Source organism: Branchiostoma floridae, chromosome 4, assembly GCF_000003815.2.
Source record: "Branchiostoma floridae strain S238N-H82 chromosome 4, Bfl_VNyyK, whole genome shotgun sequence".
Classification (NCBI taxonomy): Eukaryota; Metazoa; Chordata; class Leptocardii; order Amphioxiformes; family Branchiostomatidae; genus Branchiostoma; species Branchiostoma floridae.
In genome coordinates this window covers 6,679,283-6,697,484 of record NC_049982.1, presented here as the reverse complement: position 1 = coordinate 6,697,484, position 18,202 = coordinate 6,679,283, and the positions used below count along the sequence as shown (strand labels likewise).

General features: G+C 41.6%; 1 protein-coding gene across 1 annotated transcript in view; it reads left to right on the top strand.

The window, feature by feature from the left end:
* The window catches only part of LOC118415015 (putative ammonium transporter 1), a 17,677-nt gene extending 1,589 nt beyond the window's left edge, over positions 1-16,088 (top strand). The window contains exons 2-12 of the mRNA XM_035819385.1: positions 4,134-4,223; positions 4,739-4,969; positions 5,572-5,657; positions 6,152-6,283; positions 6,860-6,989; positions 7,649-7,752; positions 12,259-12,400; positions 12,878-12,975; positions 13,519-13,645; positions 15,058-15,183; positions 15,864-16,088. Of these exons, the coding sequence (XP_035675278.1) occupies positions 4,134-4,223; positions 4,739-4,969; positions 5,572-5,657; positions 6,152-6,283; positions 6,860-6,989; positions 7,649-7,752; positions 12,259-12,400; positions 12,878-12,975; positions 13,519-13,645; positions 15,058-15,183; positions 15,864-16,018 (1,421 nt within the window). The 3' untranslated portion in view covers positions 16,019-16,088. The remainder of the gene's footprint in view (positions 1-4,133; positions 4,224-4,738; positions 4,970-5,571; positions 5,658-6,151; positions 6,284-6,859; positions 6,990-7,648; positions 7,753-12,258; positions 12,401-12,877; positions 12,976-13,518; positions 13,646-15,057; positions 15,184-15,863) is intronic.
* Positions 16,089-18,202: the final 2,114 nt, after the last annotated feature.

Below are 18,202 nucleotides of genomic sequence, written 5' to 3'. Positions count from 1 at the left end.
CAATGTCGTAGATGAAGAACTACAAACGAGCACTATGACAGCCTTAGGAGAGCAATACAGTCTATCCCAGCACACAACGTGCTAATGGTTGTGGGAGACTTTAATGCTAGGATAGGATCTGAGGAGGCAAAGTATACTTTCCACAGCGAAACGAACAGAAATGGTAAGCTACTACTAGAGTTGTCAAAAGAGCAAGGTCTTATCATCTCCAGCACGCGTTTCCAGAAGAAAGCTGGGAAATTGTGGACTTACATGAGCCCAGGTGGAAACAGATACCAGTTGGATTACATACTGATCAGAAAGAAGTGGCAAAACAGCATGCTGAACGTGGAGGCGTATAACACATTCGCTAGTGTGGGCTCGGACCACAGAATAGTGTCAGCTCGAGTAAGGCTCAGTCTGAGGAAGAAGAAAAGTTTACCGAGGAGGAAGCAGTATGACTGGGGAGCTCTTAGGAGGAGTGAAGTTCTGCAGCAGCAATATGCCATAGAAGTACGCAACAGATTTCAACCCCTTCAGGAAGAAAATGAAACCGCAACAGAGCGATATGGGAGGTTTATAGCAGCAAATGAGGGAGCTGCGGAGAAAACAATCCCAATTAAGAAACGGGAAAAGACAGCAAAATACTCCAGTGATCCAAGAGTGTCACAGGCTAGGGATGAGGTCAATAGAAGGTATGAAGTCTTTGTGGAGAACACACAAGAGAAGAACAGGCAAGAGCTTAAAAGAGCCAGAAGGAGACTTGAGGAAACATATACAAGGGTCGCAGAGGAAGATCTCTTACAAAAGATCCAGGAGATAGAAAGGACACACGAAAACAGCAAACATGGGCAGAGCTGGAAGCTGATAAATGAGATAACAAACAGGGAAGCGACAAAGAAAAGTCAGCTGGAAGGAAACTCACAGGAAGAACGTGTACAGAGCTGGTACAATCACTTTAAAAACCTCCTTGGTAATCCCCCAGAAATAACATGCGAGGAAGAGGAAATCCCAACTATCTTGGGAGATCTTGGTATAAAGGAAGGCCCTTTTGACATTGAAGAATATGAAATGGCAAGGAAATCACTGGTGGAAGGGAAAAGTAGTGGTGAGGATGGAATACCACCTGAGGTGTTGAAAAGATGCAAGGACCTCGACGAGATTATCCTTGATTTCTGTAACAAAGCACTGCTGGAAGGGGAAAAGCCAGAGCAATGGAGCACTCTAAATATTGTACCCATACCCAAAGCTGGGAACCTCAGACTCACAGAGAACTACCGCGGCATTAGCTTGAGCTCTATTGTTGCCAAGACATACAACAGAATGATCCTCAACAGAATAAGACCAGTACTGGATAAACACCTGAGGCGGAACCAAAACGGATTCAGGGTGGGGAGGTCTACGGTAGGGCACATTCTTGCAATTCGTAGGCTTATCGAAGGCATCAAGTCATATAATTTAACTGCAATAATTACATTTATAGACTTCAAGAAAGCCTTCGATACTATTCACAGAGGCAAGATGCTGAAGATTCTCAGGGCATATGGTATACCTGATCAGCTAGTGGAAGCCATAGCCAGCATGTACAAGGACACAAAGGCAAAAGTCATCTCCCCTGATGGTGAAACCGAGCTTTTTGAGTTGTATGCTGGGGTGCTGCAAGGGGATACACTCGCTCCATATCTGTTTGTGATTGTCCTTGACTACGCACTAAGGACGGCTGTGGAGGGTAGGGAGGAAGAACTTGGTCTGCAAGTAGAGAGGAGGAGAAGCAGAAGGATTGGCCCAAAGGTAGTCACTGACATGGATTTCGCTGATGACATAGCGCTGCTATCAGAGGCAATCCAGCAAGCACAGGAACTGCTTGGGTGTGTGGAGAGTTCTGTGGGCAAGGTTGGACTCCGCATGAATGCTGGGAAAACTAAGTACATGACTTTCAACATACCGACCCCATACTGCCTCAAAACAGGTGATGGGTGTACCCTAGAGGAGGTAAAGGATTTTAAATACCTGGGGTCCAGAATGGAGAGTTCAGCAAAGGACATAACAGCAAGAAAAGCAGCAGCCTGGCTTGCCTGCAACAAGTTAAAGAAGATCTGGAGATCAAACCTCTCACGTGAACTGAAAGTGAGGCTCTTCCTCTCGACTGTCGAATCGGTACTCCTGTATGGGTGCGAGTCGTGGACACTCACCACAAAGCTGGAAAAGCAGTTGGACGGATGTTATACGAGGTTGCTGAGAACTGCTCTCAACGTCCACTGGTCACAGCATATCACTAACAAGGACTTGTATGCTGGCATACCAAAGCTGTCCGACAAGATTCGAACTAGGAGATTAAAGTTTGCGGGACACTGCCTTAGGAGCAAGGAAATAGTTGCTGACCTGGTACTCTGGACGCCCAGGCATGGTAAGAGGAGGCCAGGTAGGCCGACAGCAACATACTTAGACATGCTCAGGAAAGACACTGGCCTTGGAGTTGACAACCTACATCAAGCTATGACTGACAGAGACATATGGAATGCTATCATCGCTCGAGACCAGAAGGACTCGTCTTAAGCAAGTAAGTAAGCAAGTAGCCCATAACTCCATTCAAGACAACATGCCTTTGTTGAAAAAGAAAATACAGTGAAAGAAATTCGCCTTGGGTGTTAAAGGAATCCCCTTGTGGGCCCGTGGGTGGGGCAACCCCTATTTTTACACAATCAAGCCACGCCCATCATCTATCTATTACATAGCTGCACAGACAATTCCTGGTGCAATAAAGTTTTAGCCTTTTTTGGCTGGGTAGTGACTCAGAAAGTTGCTTTACAAGTAAACTGATTTGCTCACATAGAATATGATATGATCAAATTTAATTTCCATTCTCATGGGTTTTGGATTGCCGATAACTACTGCAAAGCCCTTTTGTGTTTTTAAACAAAGAAAATGGAGCGAAATACACCTGCTCCCTTTCTTGGAAGAAAATGTATGACAGTTAAAACCCTTGAGCACAAATGAATTCAAGGCAAGAATTCAAAATGATTTCATCAGAATTGTCAATTTTTATTGGTTTATTTTAGAATTATGTCCTGTCAAGGAGCTTTAAGTTTAAAACTAAAAGCTTTAAAGTCTTCTTGGTCTAGCATTGACGAATACATAGATTTTTATATGGTCTGCTGCATCCAAATTGCCCCTGGAACTTCCGCATACTGGACATACTGGGAGTGGCATTGTGAGCTGTCTGCAACTGGTCTGTTCATTGCTCATGTAACCTTCTTTGTGGACTTCGTCAATACAGGTCTATTAAATAAACCTGTCATTTTGTCTCAAGTCTCTTCATGTGAGTAATGTGCACCAATCTTTTCTAGTTCTCCTTTTCAACCTCCTTGCTATCAGCCAGTACATACTAAAATAGTACTAGTACTGGAGGTAGAAATTGTCCTAATACAAGATAATGCAGATGATTAGGCCAGAGGGGTTTATAGCCAGTTTGTGGACTTGCTGTGCCAGTTAGTGACCAAGGGACACGAACGAGTGACTTGGATGCGCTGACTAAGCAAGAATCATGTGACCCCTGTCTACAATGATGTCATCTCTGTGACCTCATTTACATAACCAAAGTAACTGGAGAGACGTTAACTTATGGAGTCTTGTAGAGACACACCTTTTCATGCAGGAAAAATCATTTATAGTTGCCAGGTGTTAGACAGTCTTGTCTGTGGTGATGTCATCATGTAAGGCACCACCTGCTTGGAAATGCCAAGCATGTCCCTGCACACACTTTCTGAAGTGTAGTCTGCATTGGAGGTTGATGGAGGGACCCTTAATTCAGGAAATTCTATATAATGCATTTATATCATTAAGGCATTAGTGTAAAAGATTTGGTGAAATTAAAAAAAAAAAAATTTTAATGAAAGTGATCTCAACCACTCTAGCTGGTCATATAAACTCAATGAACAGCTTAGCTAATCTTCCACTGCATGACAGAGAAGACAGACAAGTAACTTACATGTATATAGTATTAAAAGGTTGACCACTGTACCATCAAAATCCCCCTAGCTCCAAACTCACCAATTGTTAGTCCAAGGGGCAGGGTCATTGACCACCTATGCACCTTACACAGATTGTGTAGTATAGAAATGATGGCCCTGACATGTTTTCTTTGCCCTTTCCAGTTATGCAGGCTGGTTTTGCATTCCTTGAGGCTGGATCCGTCAGGAGTAAGAACACCACAAACATCCTGCTCAAGAACATCCTGGATGTCTGTAAGTAAACGAATTAATTTCTTTTACTGTTTGGAGTTTTTATTTTATCAGCCCATAATGCAGTGTTAGTGGAGAGTGATTGATTTGCTGTACAACTTTTTTTTAAAGTATTGCTGGAACTTACCATCTAAGATTTATATGCAATATTAAGGGTCAATGTTCATTTGATGGTTCTTAAGAAATCTAAATGGCATAAGCACTGAGGGTCTAGACGTTTTATTTCTAGTATTGGAAAATTGCCACTTACTTACTTGACAGACAAGACAGAAAGATTGCCACTGCCACTTGTTAGTCTGTTCAAAGAGCTTTTATCAGATAAAAGTTCATTGGCCTTAAACAAATGGGCAGGAAGTTCAACAACTCATCCTGTCCTGATTCAACTCTACTATGATCTAATGCAGGTAACAATTCAACTCTACTGTTATCTAATATAGGTAAAAATACCTCTTTCTAGAAGGAAAATCTGTGCAACAAAAATCTATGCCACATAGCTTAACCTTTTGATAACCCCACAGGTATTGGAGCCATCTCATACTGGGCAGTCGGCTACGCCTTCGCTTTTGGCACACCCAGCAACCTCTTCATTGGACATGGCCACTTCTTCCTGGAGGGCATCGAGGGATCGCAGTACGCCCATTGGTTCTTCCACTTTGTGTTCGCGGCTACCGCTTCGACGATCGTGTCTGGAGCCATGGCGGAGAGGACAGAGTTTAGCGCTTACCTGGTGTACTGTGCTGTGCTCACTGGTAGGTTTTTTTTCTAGAAGGAGTCAAAAAGAAGAATTAAATTTTACACAGATTGATATATTTGTAATTCCAGTATTATATCTAGTGCCAGTCAACTAAAGCCTAATTGTTAATCTTAACACATAAATTGATAACTTTGAGATTACAGTACTACTGGTAACAAACAATGTAATGTTTGTTTCTGTAACCATCAATAAACCAAATTACAAGTAAGGCAACAAAAAAAGCAATTACTTTCAATCACTTGGTTTCTCGAAGACCTAATATTAAAAGTTAATCAGCCTGCAGGCCACATTGATGCTCAGAATCAGACAAAATACACTTTAATAGTTAGGACTCAGCATTTTGTCCCTTCAGACGTTCTTTCTTTTAAAAAGTCATAATATGGGGCAATACTTGAAAATGACATGGAGATGAAGGGGGCTGCTAAAAGGCAAAAGAGACAAACTGCTTTTATATGCTCAACTTGTGGCAGTCTGAGCCTGCGCCTGGTCACACATCGCCGAGTCCATCTCATTCTGAACTGATTGTCTGACAGGATGACAAAGGACACAAAGAAGAAGAAGAATGAGGAAGTAATTATGATGCAAATTCCATTGCAGGTGTGGTGTACCCTGTGGCTGCTCACTGGGCCTGGGACCCCAAGGGGTGGCTCCTCACAGGTGTAGGGACTGGACTCTCCTTCCAGGTAATGTTTTGATAGTTCATAAATAAGTTTGTTTTCTCTATTAAAGGTGGGGATTGTATGTGAAAAAAATCACTGGGATATATACGAATTTTACAATGTTTTATTAAGGAGGGGTGTTATAGTCCCAAAAGACAAATTAACATGTTATAGAAAAATGAACATTTTACTTCCAACATTGGAATTAAGACTATAGGGACTACCCCTCTAAATTATTGGGCGAACTCCATCAACCTTTGATGAGTGACCCTTCTATCTCCAGCAGTGATGATCGGAACACGCCGACTTTTGTAGGTGGATGTCATAAGTAACAGGAAGTCTATGTCACCCTCCGTCTCTGTTGAGGGTGGGCCGGTGGGCTCTGAAGGCTCAGGCAGTGTACTTAAATCTTATCTTTATAAAAAGTCACGGTAGAAAAATCATTATATATTGTCATTATTTGCTGTTTATACCAGCAACACAGTGGAATATTTGACATTCTTATGTATCATCTGCAGGACTTTGCGGGGAGTGGTGTGGTACACATTCTTGGTGGCACGGCAGCCTTGGCTGGTGCCTCCGTGGTCGGACCCAGGATTGGGCGCTTCCAGCACGGGAAACCTGTCCAGATCTCTGGCCACACTGTCCCTGTAAGTTACATGTAACAATTGTAGTGCTTTCTTGAATATTGCATGTTAATTTTACACGCATCTTACAACTGTAACTGTCCCTGAAGCAGTGCTTTTTACTACATTGATTGTACTTGATTGTATTGTGATTGTGTCTAAAGATCATGGCTGTCTCCAGGACCCATGACTCCTTCCGTCCTGGGGCGGAAATTTGCATGTTTGGATGGAAAATGATTTTACCCCATCCGTTCCAAAAAGGACATATGCATAAGCTTAAAATGACATCTTTTACCAGGAAAATCAACAACATGGGCTCCCGAACAATGAGTTGGATGGAAAAAATTTAAGTTGGAGACAGTCCTAGTCAAGATGCTCTTTTATGCCCAGGAAATGATGCAAGAAGGATGTATGATGACTATGACACATAGTTGGCTGTGGCTGTGAAGATTGATTAATCAGAATAAAAAAGAATTTCAGCATTGAGTTAAAACAAAGACTTCTTAACTAAATAGTGTGCTTTTTGGAAATACTTTATTCTTTACAATTTGTTATTTTGCCATGTGTGAATAGATGTGATAATTCTTCCCCTGCTTATAGCTGGCTGCCCTTGGTGCCTTTATCCTGTTCTTTGGTTTCCTGGCGTTTAATGGCGGATCCCAGGGCGCCATCTCCAACCCTGGGGACGGGGTCGTCGTTGCACTGGCCATCACTAACACTATCATCTCTGGTGAGTCACGGAAAAAGCGCTCTCAACACAATTACAGAATAGTTAACTGTGACAGTCTAAAACTTAATAAAGACTATAAATTTCTAAATATGCCTTGGTTAACTGCTCCACATCACATCATCCTGATCTTGTGTTAGTGTCTATAACAAAAAAAAAGACACCCTGTATTTAAAACTTCATAAGGAAAATTTGCCAGCCCTCAGATGATTGGCCCATAGACAGATGATGTAATTACATTTACCTTTTGTGCTTTTGTGCAAGGTTTTATAATATTACTATATTTATCCTAATTGCCCATGGCAATCAGATAAATGTTACTTTATTTAGTGCTGATTTTGTAATAGTATTAATATGCTGCATTAGCAATGGAGAAAAGAAAACAGTTTGAATCATTTTGAAGTCGGAATTGCTTGTGTCAGTTAACGTTCAACAACAATGTAAGTAATATCCAACTGTTACTCAGAGTTCTTGGTGTCCAGCTCAGCTCTGTCAGAAAAGTAGTAAGCCTGTAGATGCTTGTTGCAGAAGCACCACCTAGCACTTAGTATGAGAAGAGCACCTTGAAGTAACTGTACCTGTCATCAAGATGACTTACAATCTGAAAAATATTATAACCTGAACATTATTTTCCTGCCCCCCCACCCCCCCCCCTCCCCCAGGTTCCAGTGCTGGCCTGATCGCCATGGTGATCAAGCGTGTGGGGCTGCTGGGAGATCTGCACTGGAGTCTGCTCACCACGCTGAACGGAGCACTGACTGGCATGGTGGGTGTTGAACTTGGGGATCAGGAATTAGGGCTTAACTGTCCTTTATCAAGTTCACCCATGATAGAAACCCATTCATAAGTTCTATTCATTAGATGTTCTGTACAGGTACCAACCCCAGTGAAAGAAAAGCCATTTTCCCTCAGGCAAGGGCCAGATCCTTTAACTTGTCATTCAGGTCTAGTTCAGTATACTAGAAATATTGAAATTTTTATGATGGTTTAATGTTCGTTTGCACCCTTGGCAAACCATCAGTACTGAAACTCTACTGTTAAGTACTGATTGACTACTAACAGTAGAATTTTAGTAGATTTTCAGTAAATCGACTTCTACTGTCCTACTGAACCACTACTGACAAGTACTACGCCTCTATCTACTGTTCTTTTACTGTCAGAACAGTACTAAAATTCTACTGTTCTACTACTTGCCATCTACTGAATAGTTTGACCAATCAGATCACTACTGACATCTACTGTTCAACTACTGGCCATCTACTGAGTTATCGACCAATCAGATCACTACTGGACATCTACTGATATCTTTTGACCAATCACAGTCTTTAAATTGTCAATCTGTGATTGGTCCATTTGTACTTCAAATGTCAGTTGCATTTTGGCTCCATTTTGGAGATGGAGCCAGCCAGGGTAAGATGTCTGCTTGTCTCTCTGTGTGTAAACTTTATCTATAAAAACTCCAAGACAGTTTTGAAGTTAATGGTAATGAAGATTATGGTAAAAATGAAAAGGAGATGCTGTGAAGATTATAGCAAAACATAAAGGTAGGAAAATTTAGCAAAAAAGTAAGTTACTTCAAAGTTTAATATCCCCCCCCTCCCCAGCCAGTGTCAATTGAAATCAGACATTAATTAATGATTGTTTGGACAAATTGATACATGACATGTAACATATACTGTAACAATGAGACTACTTCCGCCCACCCACCCCCCTCCCCTCAGAGTGACCTTGAAGTTCATACACAGTAACAATGAGTCCACTTCTGCCGCCCTCCCCCCAGAATGACCTTGAAGTCCATATACTGTAACAATGAGTCCACTTCTGCCCCCCTCCCCCATGCATGCCTGACCTTGAGCAGGTTGTTGCAGAGAGTGTCTCCAGGTTGGTGAGAATTGTTGGATGTTACAGGCAGCTTCTGCACCTGGTTGGTGCCCAGGTTCTGTTTCACCAGTTCAAAGTTTATACCCCCTCCCCAGCCAGTGTTAATTGAATCAGACATTGATTGTTTCAACAAATTTATAATTACATGTATCATTGTCCAATTACCGGCTGCAACAATTTATGAGTCCACTTCTGCCCCCCTCCCCCCAGCAGAATGACCTTCGTTGTTCATATACTGTAACTGCAGTTATTTAGACAAATTTATACATTGAACAAGGCACAGCATACTGAGTGAAATGATAAGTTAAATGTGAATAGTAAATGCAACAGCATGTATCAGAGAGAGTAAAATGATTGACTGAGTGTTTACCCCCCATTCTCTAAGCCAAAGTCAATTTGATCTTGTATCAAGCATGGATTATTTGAACATTATACTTAGTATCTTATCAATGTGCATACATGTAACACTTGATAAGAAATTACTTCTTAAGTTAAATGATGTAATTACTGCTAATGTCCATTTTCTGCTTTTGTGCTGAGTACTTGCACATGTTCTGTGTTCTCCATGAATGCTTGAGGGTCATATTGTTTACAATTCTTGGATTTACTGTGTGTCAGTAGATATTTCGTAGTCAGTGTCAGTAGATATTTACTATGTGTCAGTGGATATTTAGTAGTCATCTACTGTGTGTCAGTAGATATTTAGTAGTCATCTACTATGTGTCAGTAGATATTTAGTAGTCATCTACTGTGTGTCAGTAGATATTTAGTAGTCATCTACTGTGTGTCAGTAGATATTTAGTAGTCATCTACTGTGTGTCAGTAGATATTTAGTACTCATCTACTGTTTCCCCAATAAGTATCTACTGATCATTTACTGATTTTCCACTGAGTATTTACTGTTTTTCTACTACGTCAGTACTGGAAATTTGCATAAAGTGTGAATAATTAGTAGATATTGACAGTACTATATAGTTACTATTCAGTAGATAGACAGTAGATTTTTCAGTACTAAACAGTAGTCGGCCAGTACTTAACAGTAGATTTTCAGTACTGGTGGTTTCCCAAGGGCAGTCTTCATGATAAATCCTCTTCACCAAAAATGCTTGTTCTGACTGTGTTCTGCCCACCTACTTGGTTTCAACTGCAAATTCAAACCACTTTAGCCCTACAGCAAAATTAACTCCAGGCAAACTGCAACAAATTGATGCATTTACAGTAATGCCAATCATGGTAGTCAGACGAAACTTGTCCCACAGCGCCACCTAACTGGTTCCTAGATAAGTGCATTTTGTCCAAGAAATGCCCCTAAGTAAATGCACATCACGTTTTATGCCAGACTGTCTGCAAACAGCACATTAATCACACTCTTGTCATGACAACTTGCAGGGCAAGACTGATCTTGGTTGTATCACATGCACACTTGTTGACATTTAATGTGGTTGTCTAGTTGATACCACTTGAACCTCATTAGGTGACCGGAGATAATTGTTTTTGACTTGTCTGTTGACAATTGGCATACCACAAGGGTAGGGTTTGCTTAAAAGGCTGGGCTGTCTACCAGGCCAGGCTACCTGGCCTGTCTACCTGGCCTGGCTATCACGTCAGGCTACTCAGATCCCCCCATTCATAGCCCCATCATATGGCACTCAGCCAAAATAGCTGATTGACAGGCATAGTAATTGCTGATCTCCAACCCTGCTAGTGCCAGTGACCCAAGGTTGCCCTGTCCACCACTGGCCGGGCCCTTCGGGAATGTGTCTGGGAGGCCTTGCTTGCAGCATGTCAGGAACACAAGTACCAGCATAGCCTGGTTACCAAACCCCAGCCCGATCTCAAGTATCTATCGTGCAGGGGTCTGGCAGGATGACATAAGAACTCTTCTCAATTTTGCACCTTATAGTGGGCAAAAAACCCCACCAATAGAACAACACAGGATCAGCAGGAGGTAATTACACCCCTGCCATGATTGGTTAAAGACCCCCAACTGTACTTTTTGAATCCATAACGTAGCTGATTCGCTACTGTGATAGCCTGCTGACCAACTGTGGTGTGTTGTAGCTGGCTACCTGTGGTGAGAGTGGTCATCAATCCTAGGTTCTCCTCCCACTGATCAACGGGCCTTCGAGAACCTTTCTACAGCCATGTTGCCAGACCCCAACACGAAAGATATATCTTGAGGTTGGGGTATGGAATCCAGGCTAGTACCAGCACTGTGTTTATGTTTGTGGGTGTGTAAGTGTGTGTGTGTAGTGTGTGTGTGTGTGTGTGTGTGTGTAAGAATGGGCTTGCCAACAACAGAAATTTGTTTCTTTATTGAATATCTATCTTCTAGAAAAGAAACTATCTCAGCTTGTGCAACAAGAAGGGAGAGCATAAATCACTTGCTCACTGTAAAGCTAAACTTGTACTGACCAAGGGGGGGTATAATTACATGTACCTCCTTGTAGTCACATAGCATTTTTGAGGCTGTGGATTGTTATCCACTGTACAATTTTTGTGTCCAGGACAGAGCCCAATCCTCTCCTTCCACTGCCAATAATCTCTCCAACCCCCTTGTACATGTACAAGTTGGAGTGGGGAAAGTACTGTTAACAGCACAGATTTTGTGACATGTCAAAGGATTTGAACCCAGGACCTCTGGTTTCTAGGTCTAACACCCTAAAGCATTTACCGAACACAGTACTGGTACAGTACTTGAATGTGTTCCTGACAGCTGCAAGGAAGGCCTCCCAGACACATTCCCGAAGGGTCCAGCCAGTGGACAGGCCAACCCCAGGGCACTAACAGGGTTGAAGATTAGCAATTACTATGCCTGTCAATCAGCTATTTGGGCTGAGTGCCACATGATGGGGCTATGAATGGGGGGATCTGAGTAGCCTGACGTGATAGCCAGGCCAGGTAGACAGGCCAGGTAGCCTGGCCTGGTAGACAGCCCAGCCTTTTAAGCGAACCCCACAAGGGTATTCTAGGGAATCCTAAAAAGGGCATTCTATGGCATCCTTAGGGAAGGAATCACTTTCAAAGAGGTCTCATGCCCCTCAGGATGCCTAATAGAATTGCCCAGCATCTTAACTGTAAATTCTATAAAAACAGTGGAAGGGGCAAACGCCCCATCCACATCGCTCCCGCAATTTTTTCAGTTGCCTGACAATTTTGACCTTGCAATTTTTTATTAGACGAAACTCTGATTTTGCCTCACAGATGGATCCATGATTTTACTCTTGATCAACAAACAAATTCAAGTGCAGCTTCGTAGCATCCCTGGTCAGTCAGATCAAATTTATGCTTGTCAGAGAATCTGTTCCCCTGGGTAAGGGCCCTTAATTGTTCCCCTCTGTAGAAAAAAAAACCCTGTCACAGCACTTAAAATCCAACATCTCCCCCCCAGGTTGCGATCTGTGCAGGTTGTAACAACGTGTACCCCTGGGCCGCCTGCATCATCGGTGTCGTGGCGGGCGTCGCCTACTGCGGATGGAGTCAGCTGATCCTCAAGGTCCTGAAGGTCGATGACCCCCTGGATGCTGTGGCTGGTGAGATGGAACTTCAATTTAAATTGAATTCATTATGCTGGTTTCCCCAGAAATTTGTGACGTTTCTGTCCCTTCAATGTTAATCTACAGTTGACGATGTTTTCACCCAAGGAACTATAAGAAATCATTTCACAGAGTAGACAGGTGTAGGGTTGTTTGTATGGACACGATTCTTTAAACTTAGTCTTAGTGTTATAATGGGTCAATTGGAAAAATATATTGATGTTAATAATTAATAACAGTTACTAGATAGGATTACCATAAAGTGGCCACAAGGACCAGGAGATCACCTTGTCACTAGGAAAGGTTATAATTTGACGCGTACCAATGAAGGTGAATGATATTTTGACATGGTAGTTTTTGTTCAGTACTACAGCACATAGCCACTAAATGTACATCGTATATATTGTACATACATATGTCTTTAACAGCGTGATGGAAAATTAATTTTTTTATTCAACACATTTTCCTCCACAGTTCACTTCGGAGGAGGTTTCTGGGGAGTGATCGCAGTTCCCATCTTTGCCACCGAGGGAGGCATCATCACATCTGGAGGCTCTGCCATGGCTTTTAAGGTAGGTTTTCAAATGAATGCTTCACAAAGCCATGTACTTGTTTAAATTTGAGGACAATAAATGTTGTGCGGTTGCACTAACTTCATTTTATAGATGACTTCTGCTTGACTAAAAAGTGAATGGGCTAGCTTAATCTGGTGTCAAGTAGGGATGTCTGCATGGGGGGGGGGGGGTCCCGACAATGATTTACGCTGAATCAGGGAAGGCAATTATGCTAAATTTGTTCGCCTCGCTACGAATTACGTAGATAAGATGGTTTTCCCTACAAATTACGGGAAATAAAAATAGGCTGCCTACGCCTAACGTAAAAGAGCATGCAGACCAGTTAAGAGTTAAACAGAGTGTGAGCTTTTTTGTAGTTGCTTCTCAACATGTCACATTGCAAAACAAGCTGAGATCTTTCGATGCCACTTTTGCCTTAGATTTGGTGTGTTCAAAGCAATGCCTTCTGTAAATTTGTGTGACATCATATCATATGGTTCAACAACACATATATGTGTTACACCTTGTACAGTTGTAACTAAAAGCTTTCTTCCTCCCCAGGGTTTAGGGTGGAACATTCTGGGTGGGATAGCCATCGCTGTGTGGACAGGCCTCATCACCACCACCATGTTCGGGTTCCTCCGCTTGGCAGGTGTGCTCAGGGTCGACCCAGAGATCGAGGAGAAAGGTAACGTCTTCAACAGCTGACAGTTCTTCTAATGTGGTCATAATTAAGGGCAAAATCACAAATTCCTACGATCGTCATACGATTTTGAAACAGGTTGTGACAGAACCAACCACCGACATGGATCCGGCACAGCCGTTTGTGCAACAAGACTGTTGAACTTTGCAGGACAGTAGTGCATGGCTCAGTCCTCCAAAATGGCCGAAGTTAGCGATCCTACAAGGATAACACGACCTATGTGACCGCCAAGTTACACAACACTGAGGCTAGCTTGAATATTTTCTTGATCTGTAAAATGCTATCAGCCATTTCATTCTACATAATACATATTATCAAATGTACTGCTCTTGTTTAATGTAGAGAAGTCATGTATTATTAGGAAAACATAGATTTAAGGTAAACATTTAAGGTTTATGGCAACGTAACGTTAACTTAAATTTAGCGTGATACATTGAAGTAAACTTCTAAATTTTGCAGAATGTCAACAGTATATATAGGGATTATAGGGGTGTTAAGTTCCAAGGCCCCTGTTATAATAACAGTACAATGTACGCCAAAAATAGTTACTCAAGCAACTGGATATGGTTTTGAAACGGTCAGGCGTTTCGGATAGAATCCACTATCCTTCGTTAGTGACACAAGAGATCTGGAAGAAACAGGTCTTTTATACTCTAACTATGAATGAAGACAATTTCAGATGTCCAATAGGAAAGGTTCTGTTGTAAGACAATTCAGACTGAAGACAATTTGGATTCCAAAGAAAACAAAGCTAAGCCAAAGTCAAGCTGAAGACAATTTGGATTTCAAAGGATATCAAGGCTAAGACACAGTTAATGCAAATGAGTCAATTCGCTCCTGTTGTTTTAGTTACAGGAGCTAAAAGTTTTTTTGGTGGGGGGGGGGGGGTAGTGCTATGTCCCAAGTGCCGGAAAGTTCCATACGTAGCCTCCCTTTTCTGTTGAGGGTGGGATTGTATATTCTCTCATATATGGCGTCAGACGTTTCATCTATCCGAAACGTCTGGCCGTTTCAAAACCATATCCAGTTGCTTGAGTAACTATTTTTGGCATATCTTATTACCTGGATGTCTAACCTACATCGACGTAACAGTACAATGTGAAAGTGGTAGCTTTTGTTTATTTTTGTTAATCCGACTGAATCCTTCCGTCTCCCGCAAGTTTTTATAATGTTACTACATTTATTATAACTGTCCATGGTCATCTGATAAGTGTTATTTTAGTGCTGCTTTTGTAATGATATTAATAAGCTGCAATCAATGGAGAAAAAACAAGTTTTAAATCATTTTGAAGTTGGCAAAGTCGTTGCTTGCACCAAACGCCGTTGAACAACACAGTATACTAAGTTAAAGTTGAACAACACAGTATACTAAGTTAATATCCAATTGTCTCCCCCAGGCCTGGACATCCCGAAGCACGGCGAGCCAGCGTACCCCCAGGAGAGCTACGGACACGGCTGGGTCCTGGAGACCCCCGAGGACAAACTGCCCAAGTGTCGGGCAAAGGACACTGAGTACCCTCCTGGTGAGTTAACTGTTAGTAAACTCTTCAGAACTTGAGGATGGAAAAGATGACATGGGGACAGGGTTTAGTGACAGTTGAGATGGAAAAGAAAGGCTGTGAACAGACTATGTCTCTATGTCACTTTTTACTCTGAACCCTGGAAGACTTCTAAGTTTTTTGATCTCAATACTGCAAATGCAGAAATGTTCATCATTTTCCGCGGTGACCACTTCACCGCGAACTTAAAACCACCACGAACATTTTTCCGTTACGGTATGTGACTACAGTCTATGGCACGACTTAAAACCACTGCGAACAATTCATTTTCCTGCTACTGCAAAAGCAATTAATCCCCACGGACTTAAATGCATATCAGACAAATGGTATCTCAGACATATGCAGTGTGTCTAAATGATGTAAAACAGCAGGACCTGGTACAAAAAGTGATTTAACATCAGTAGTATACAGTTGTTGGGTGTTGGTGAAGACAAGAGTTTGTAACTCTTCCCAAGATGCTGCTTTTATTTTGCTTTTATCACATGTAAAAATTATTGGAATCATTTTAAGACTACGTGTAATACTGCGAAAACACTTAACACAGAGTGTGTGGATTATCATTTTTCTGAGCTGCATCTCAGAATCTGATGCCATTTGGTACTAAATAAAAAGATTAATCTAACAAATTGTTATTCCATCTACAGACTACAGTCATGGAGACCCCTCTAAGATGCTGGCGATGACCCACCCTGCTTCCATGGCGATACCCCGCCCCTCGGTGGTGACAGGTGTGCCGATGACGGACCTCGGTTTCGACAACGAGGGATACCAGGAACCAATCCACAACACCCGCTTGTAAACGCTTTACATTTACAGTCAACAGTGAAGAGACCTGAGCAGTTATGGTAACTTTAAGTTCCAGGATGCAGTTGATTGGGTACCAACCTCTGTAGTTATGGCTGGGTTGTTTCTTAGTGTCTCTACCAGACTGACTACGCTCGCTATTGTAGGGAGAAAAGCCAGGGAAGTTTAGCTACCAGAGGAGTTGGTTGGCTGAGGAATTTCCCAATTTTTTTTCCGAATTCTACGACCCCTGTAGTAAGCCTGGTAGAGGTTAGATAGCAAGCAAACAGAACAAGCTAGCCTTAACTATGGAGGATGGAGTCTAGGTCACAACACCATGGCTTGAAAAAGTGTAAAAATTGTCACTGACAGTTTTGTATTGTTAACACTGTCAGTGAGACTTTCTTTGGTGCTGTTACAAGTCAGAATTGGTTTCGTGACACATTCTATTGCTCCACCTAGACTCAATAAAATGTGTCACGATATATGTAACGCTAAAGTTCACCTTTATCCACAGGGTAACTTCTATCCGATGTATGCAGGAATATCAAGTCAACTCACATTGATTTCAAATCTACAATTTTCAAAATGATGCAGTTTGAAACCACTGTCCTACAACTTTTATTTGTTTCTAAAAAGGGTGTATTTAGGGATATTAGAATATCACTTAACGCCCCGTTTTTAGAAACAGCAGATGTAGGTTGGCACATGGAAAAATGTGAACCCACGTTAACTGCTAAGTTACGTATATCTGCATCAGTTTGCAAAATCTCTAGCGTAGCACCCTTCAGGTGCACCCTGTGGATATTTAGGAACGTATATTTCAAGAACATTGAGGATATCTTTAGACTTTTGATGGGAATTATGTTAGTCCAGTTACATTTAGATGTCATAAAAGCTTCTCCATTATATTTGAGTATTGATATCATTATAAGAAGGTGTAAACTAATCATGTTGCAAGTCTGCTCACCTAACACTTGGGGGCCTTAAGTTCTGCTGCTATTCAAGTTAGGCTTAGGTCACATTTCCAAATCGGGGCCTGGCCGGGTAGCTTTCGTGAGCAAAAATAATGATATAAAAGATACAAATACACAAAATGTCAAAGTAACATTCATGGACATGATTTGTGCACATTTCTAGGGATACATTTTAATTTTTTGTTTCTTAAAACATCCCGGCCGGGCCCCGGTTTGGAAATGTGACGAAAGCCTTAAGATATAACTGCAGATATCTATGCAATATAATGTTGTTTGCAGTGGAGAGTGTAGCTAATGCATCTTACATGTACGTGTATGAAAAAATATGGACCAATTGTACACAGTTGCAGTTCAGGAAGACTGGTGATAGTTTTATGATTATCTATGTGGTGATTATGCCGTATACATTGTACTTCTCAATTATTGACACTGGTGCTGAATGTTATCTATGGGAGGATTGCTGATGAGGAAAAAAGATGTTTGAATGTTGAAAGAGTCACCAAAGACTTTCAAGAAGACACATGCGGTATACAAAGCAGCAACAATTAACATTAACAATACTTTGTTCCACACAAAAATTGATTGCTCAATTATATACACTAGAGAAAAAAATGATAATCAACAGCAGTTTGTCTAAATCATTGTTTGCAACCCAGTTTTCAACATGCAGGTTTGACAGCTTTCTGCAGTTTCTCAACACATCAAAACACATGATCCTTTGTGGTGTTTAGGTGTACTGGCATTGACGTTGTATATTTGATATGAATTTGGTGTTTGAGGATCAGTCTGTACAAAATCTGTATTACCAAAATGAACCCTAAAAATGCTTTTATGTAACAGTGCATTAGTTTCATGTACATGTCTATCCAGTGTGTTATGTGTTAGCAATTCATTTCACAGATCAGTCTATGAACAAAACATGTAAATCAAGTACTACAGATCTAGAGAGGTTTGTTGAATAGATCATAGATGTGACAGTTGCATGTTTAACTCTTGAAAACATGTATTTGTTGTGGTATGTGTGACAGAGTCATGTAATACTTGCATTAGTCTATGATGTGTTATTGTCATGATCTCTGGCTACTGGGTCAATACATACCATTACTGTATATCCGATACTCGAGCCGTACAAATACATTGTTGTACATTATCATATAGCCAGGCGCCGCGGACCAATCAGAAGGCCCCGTTCCACGTTGGTTATGACGCCGTAACACGTAGAT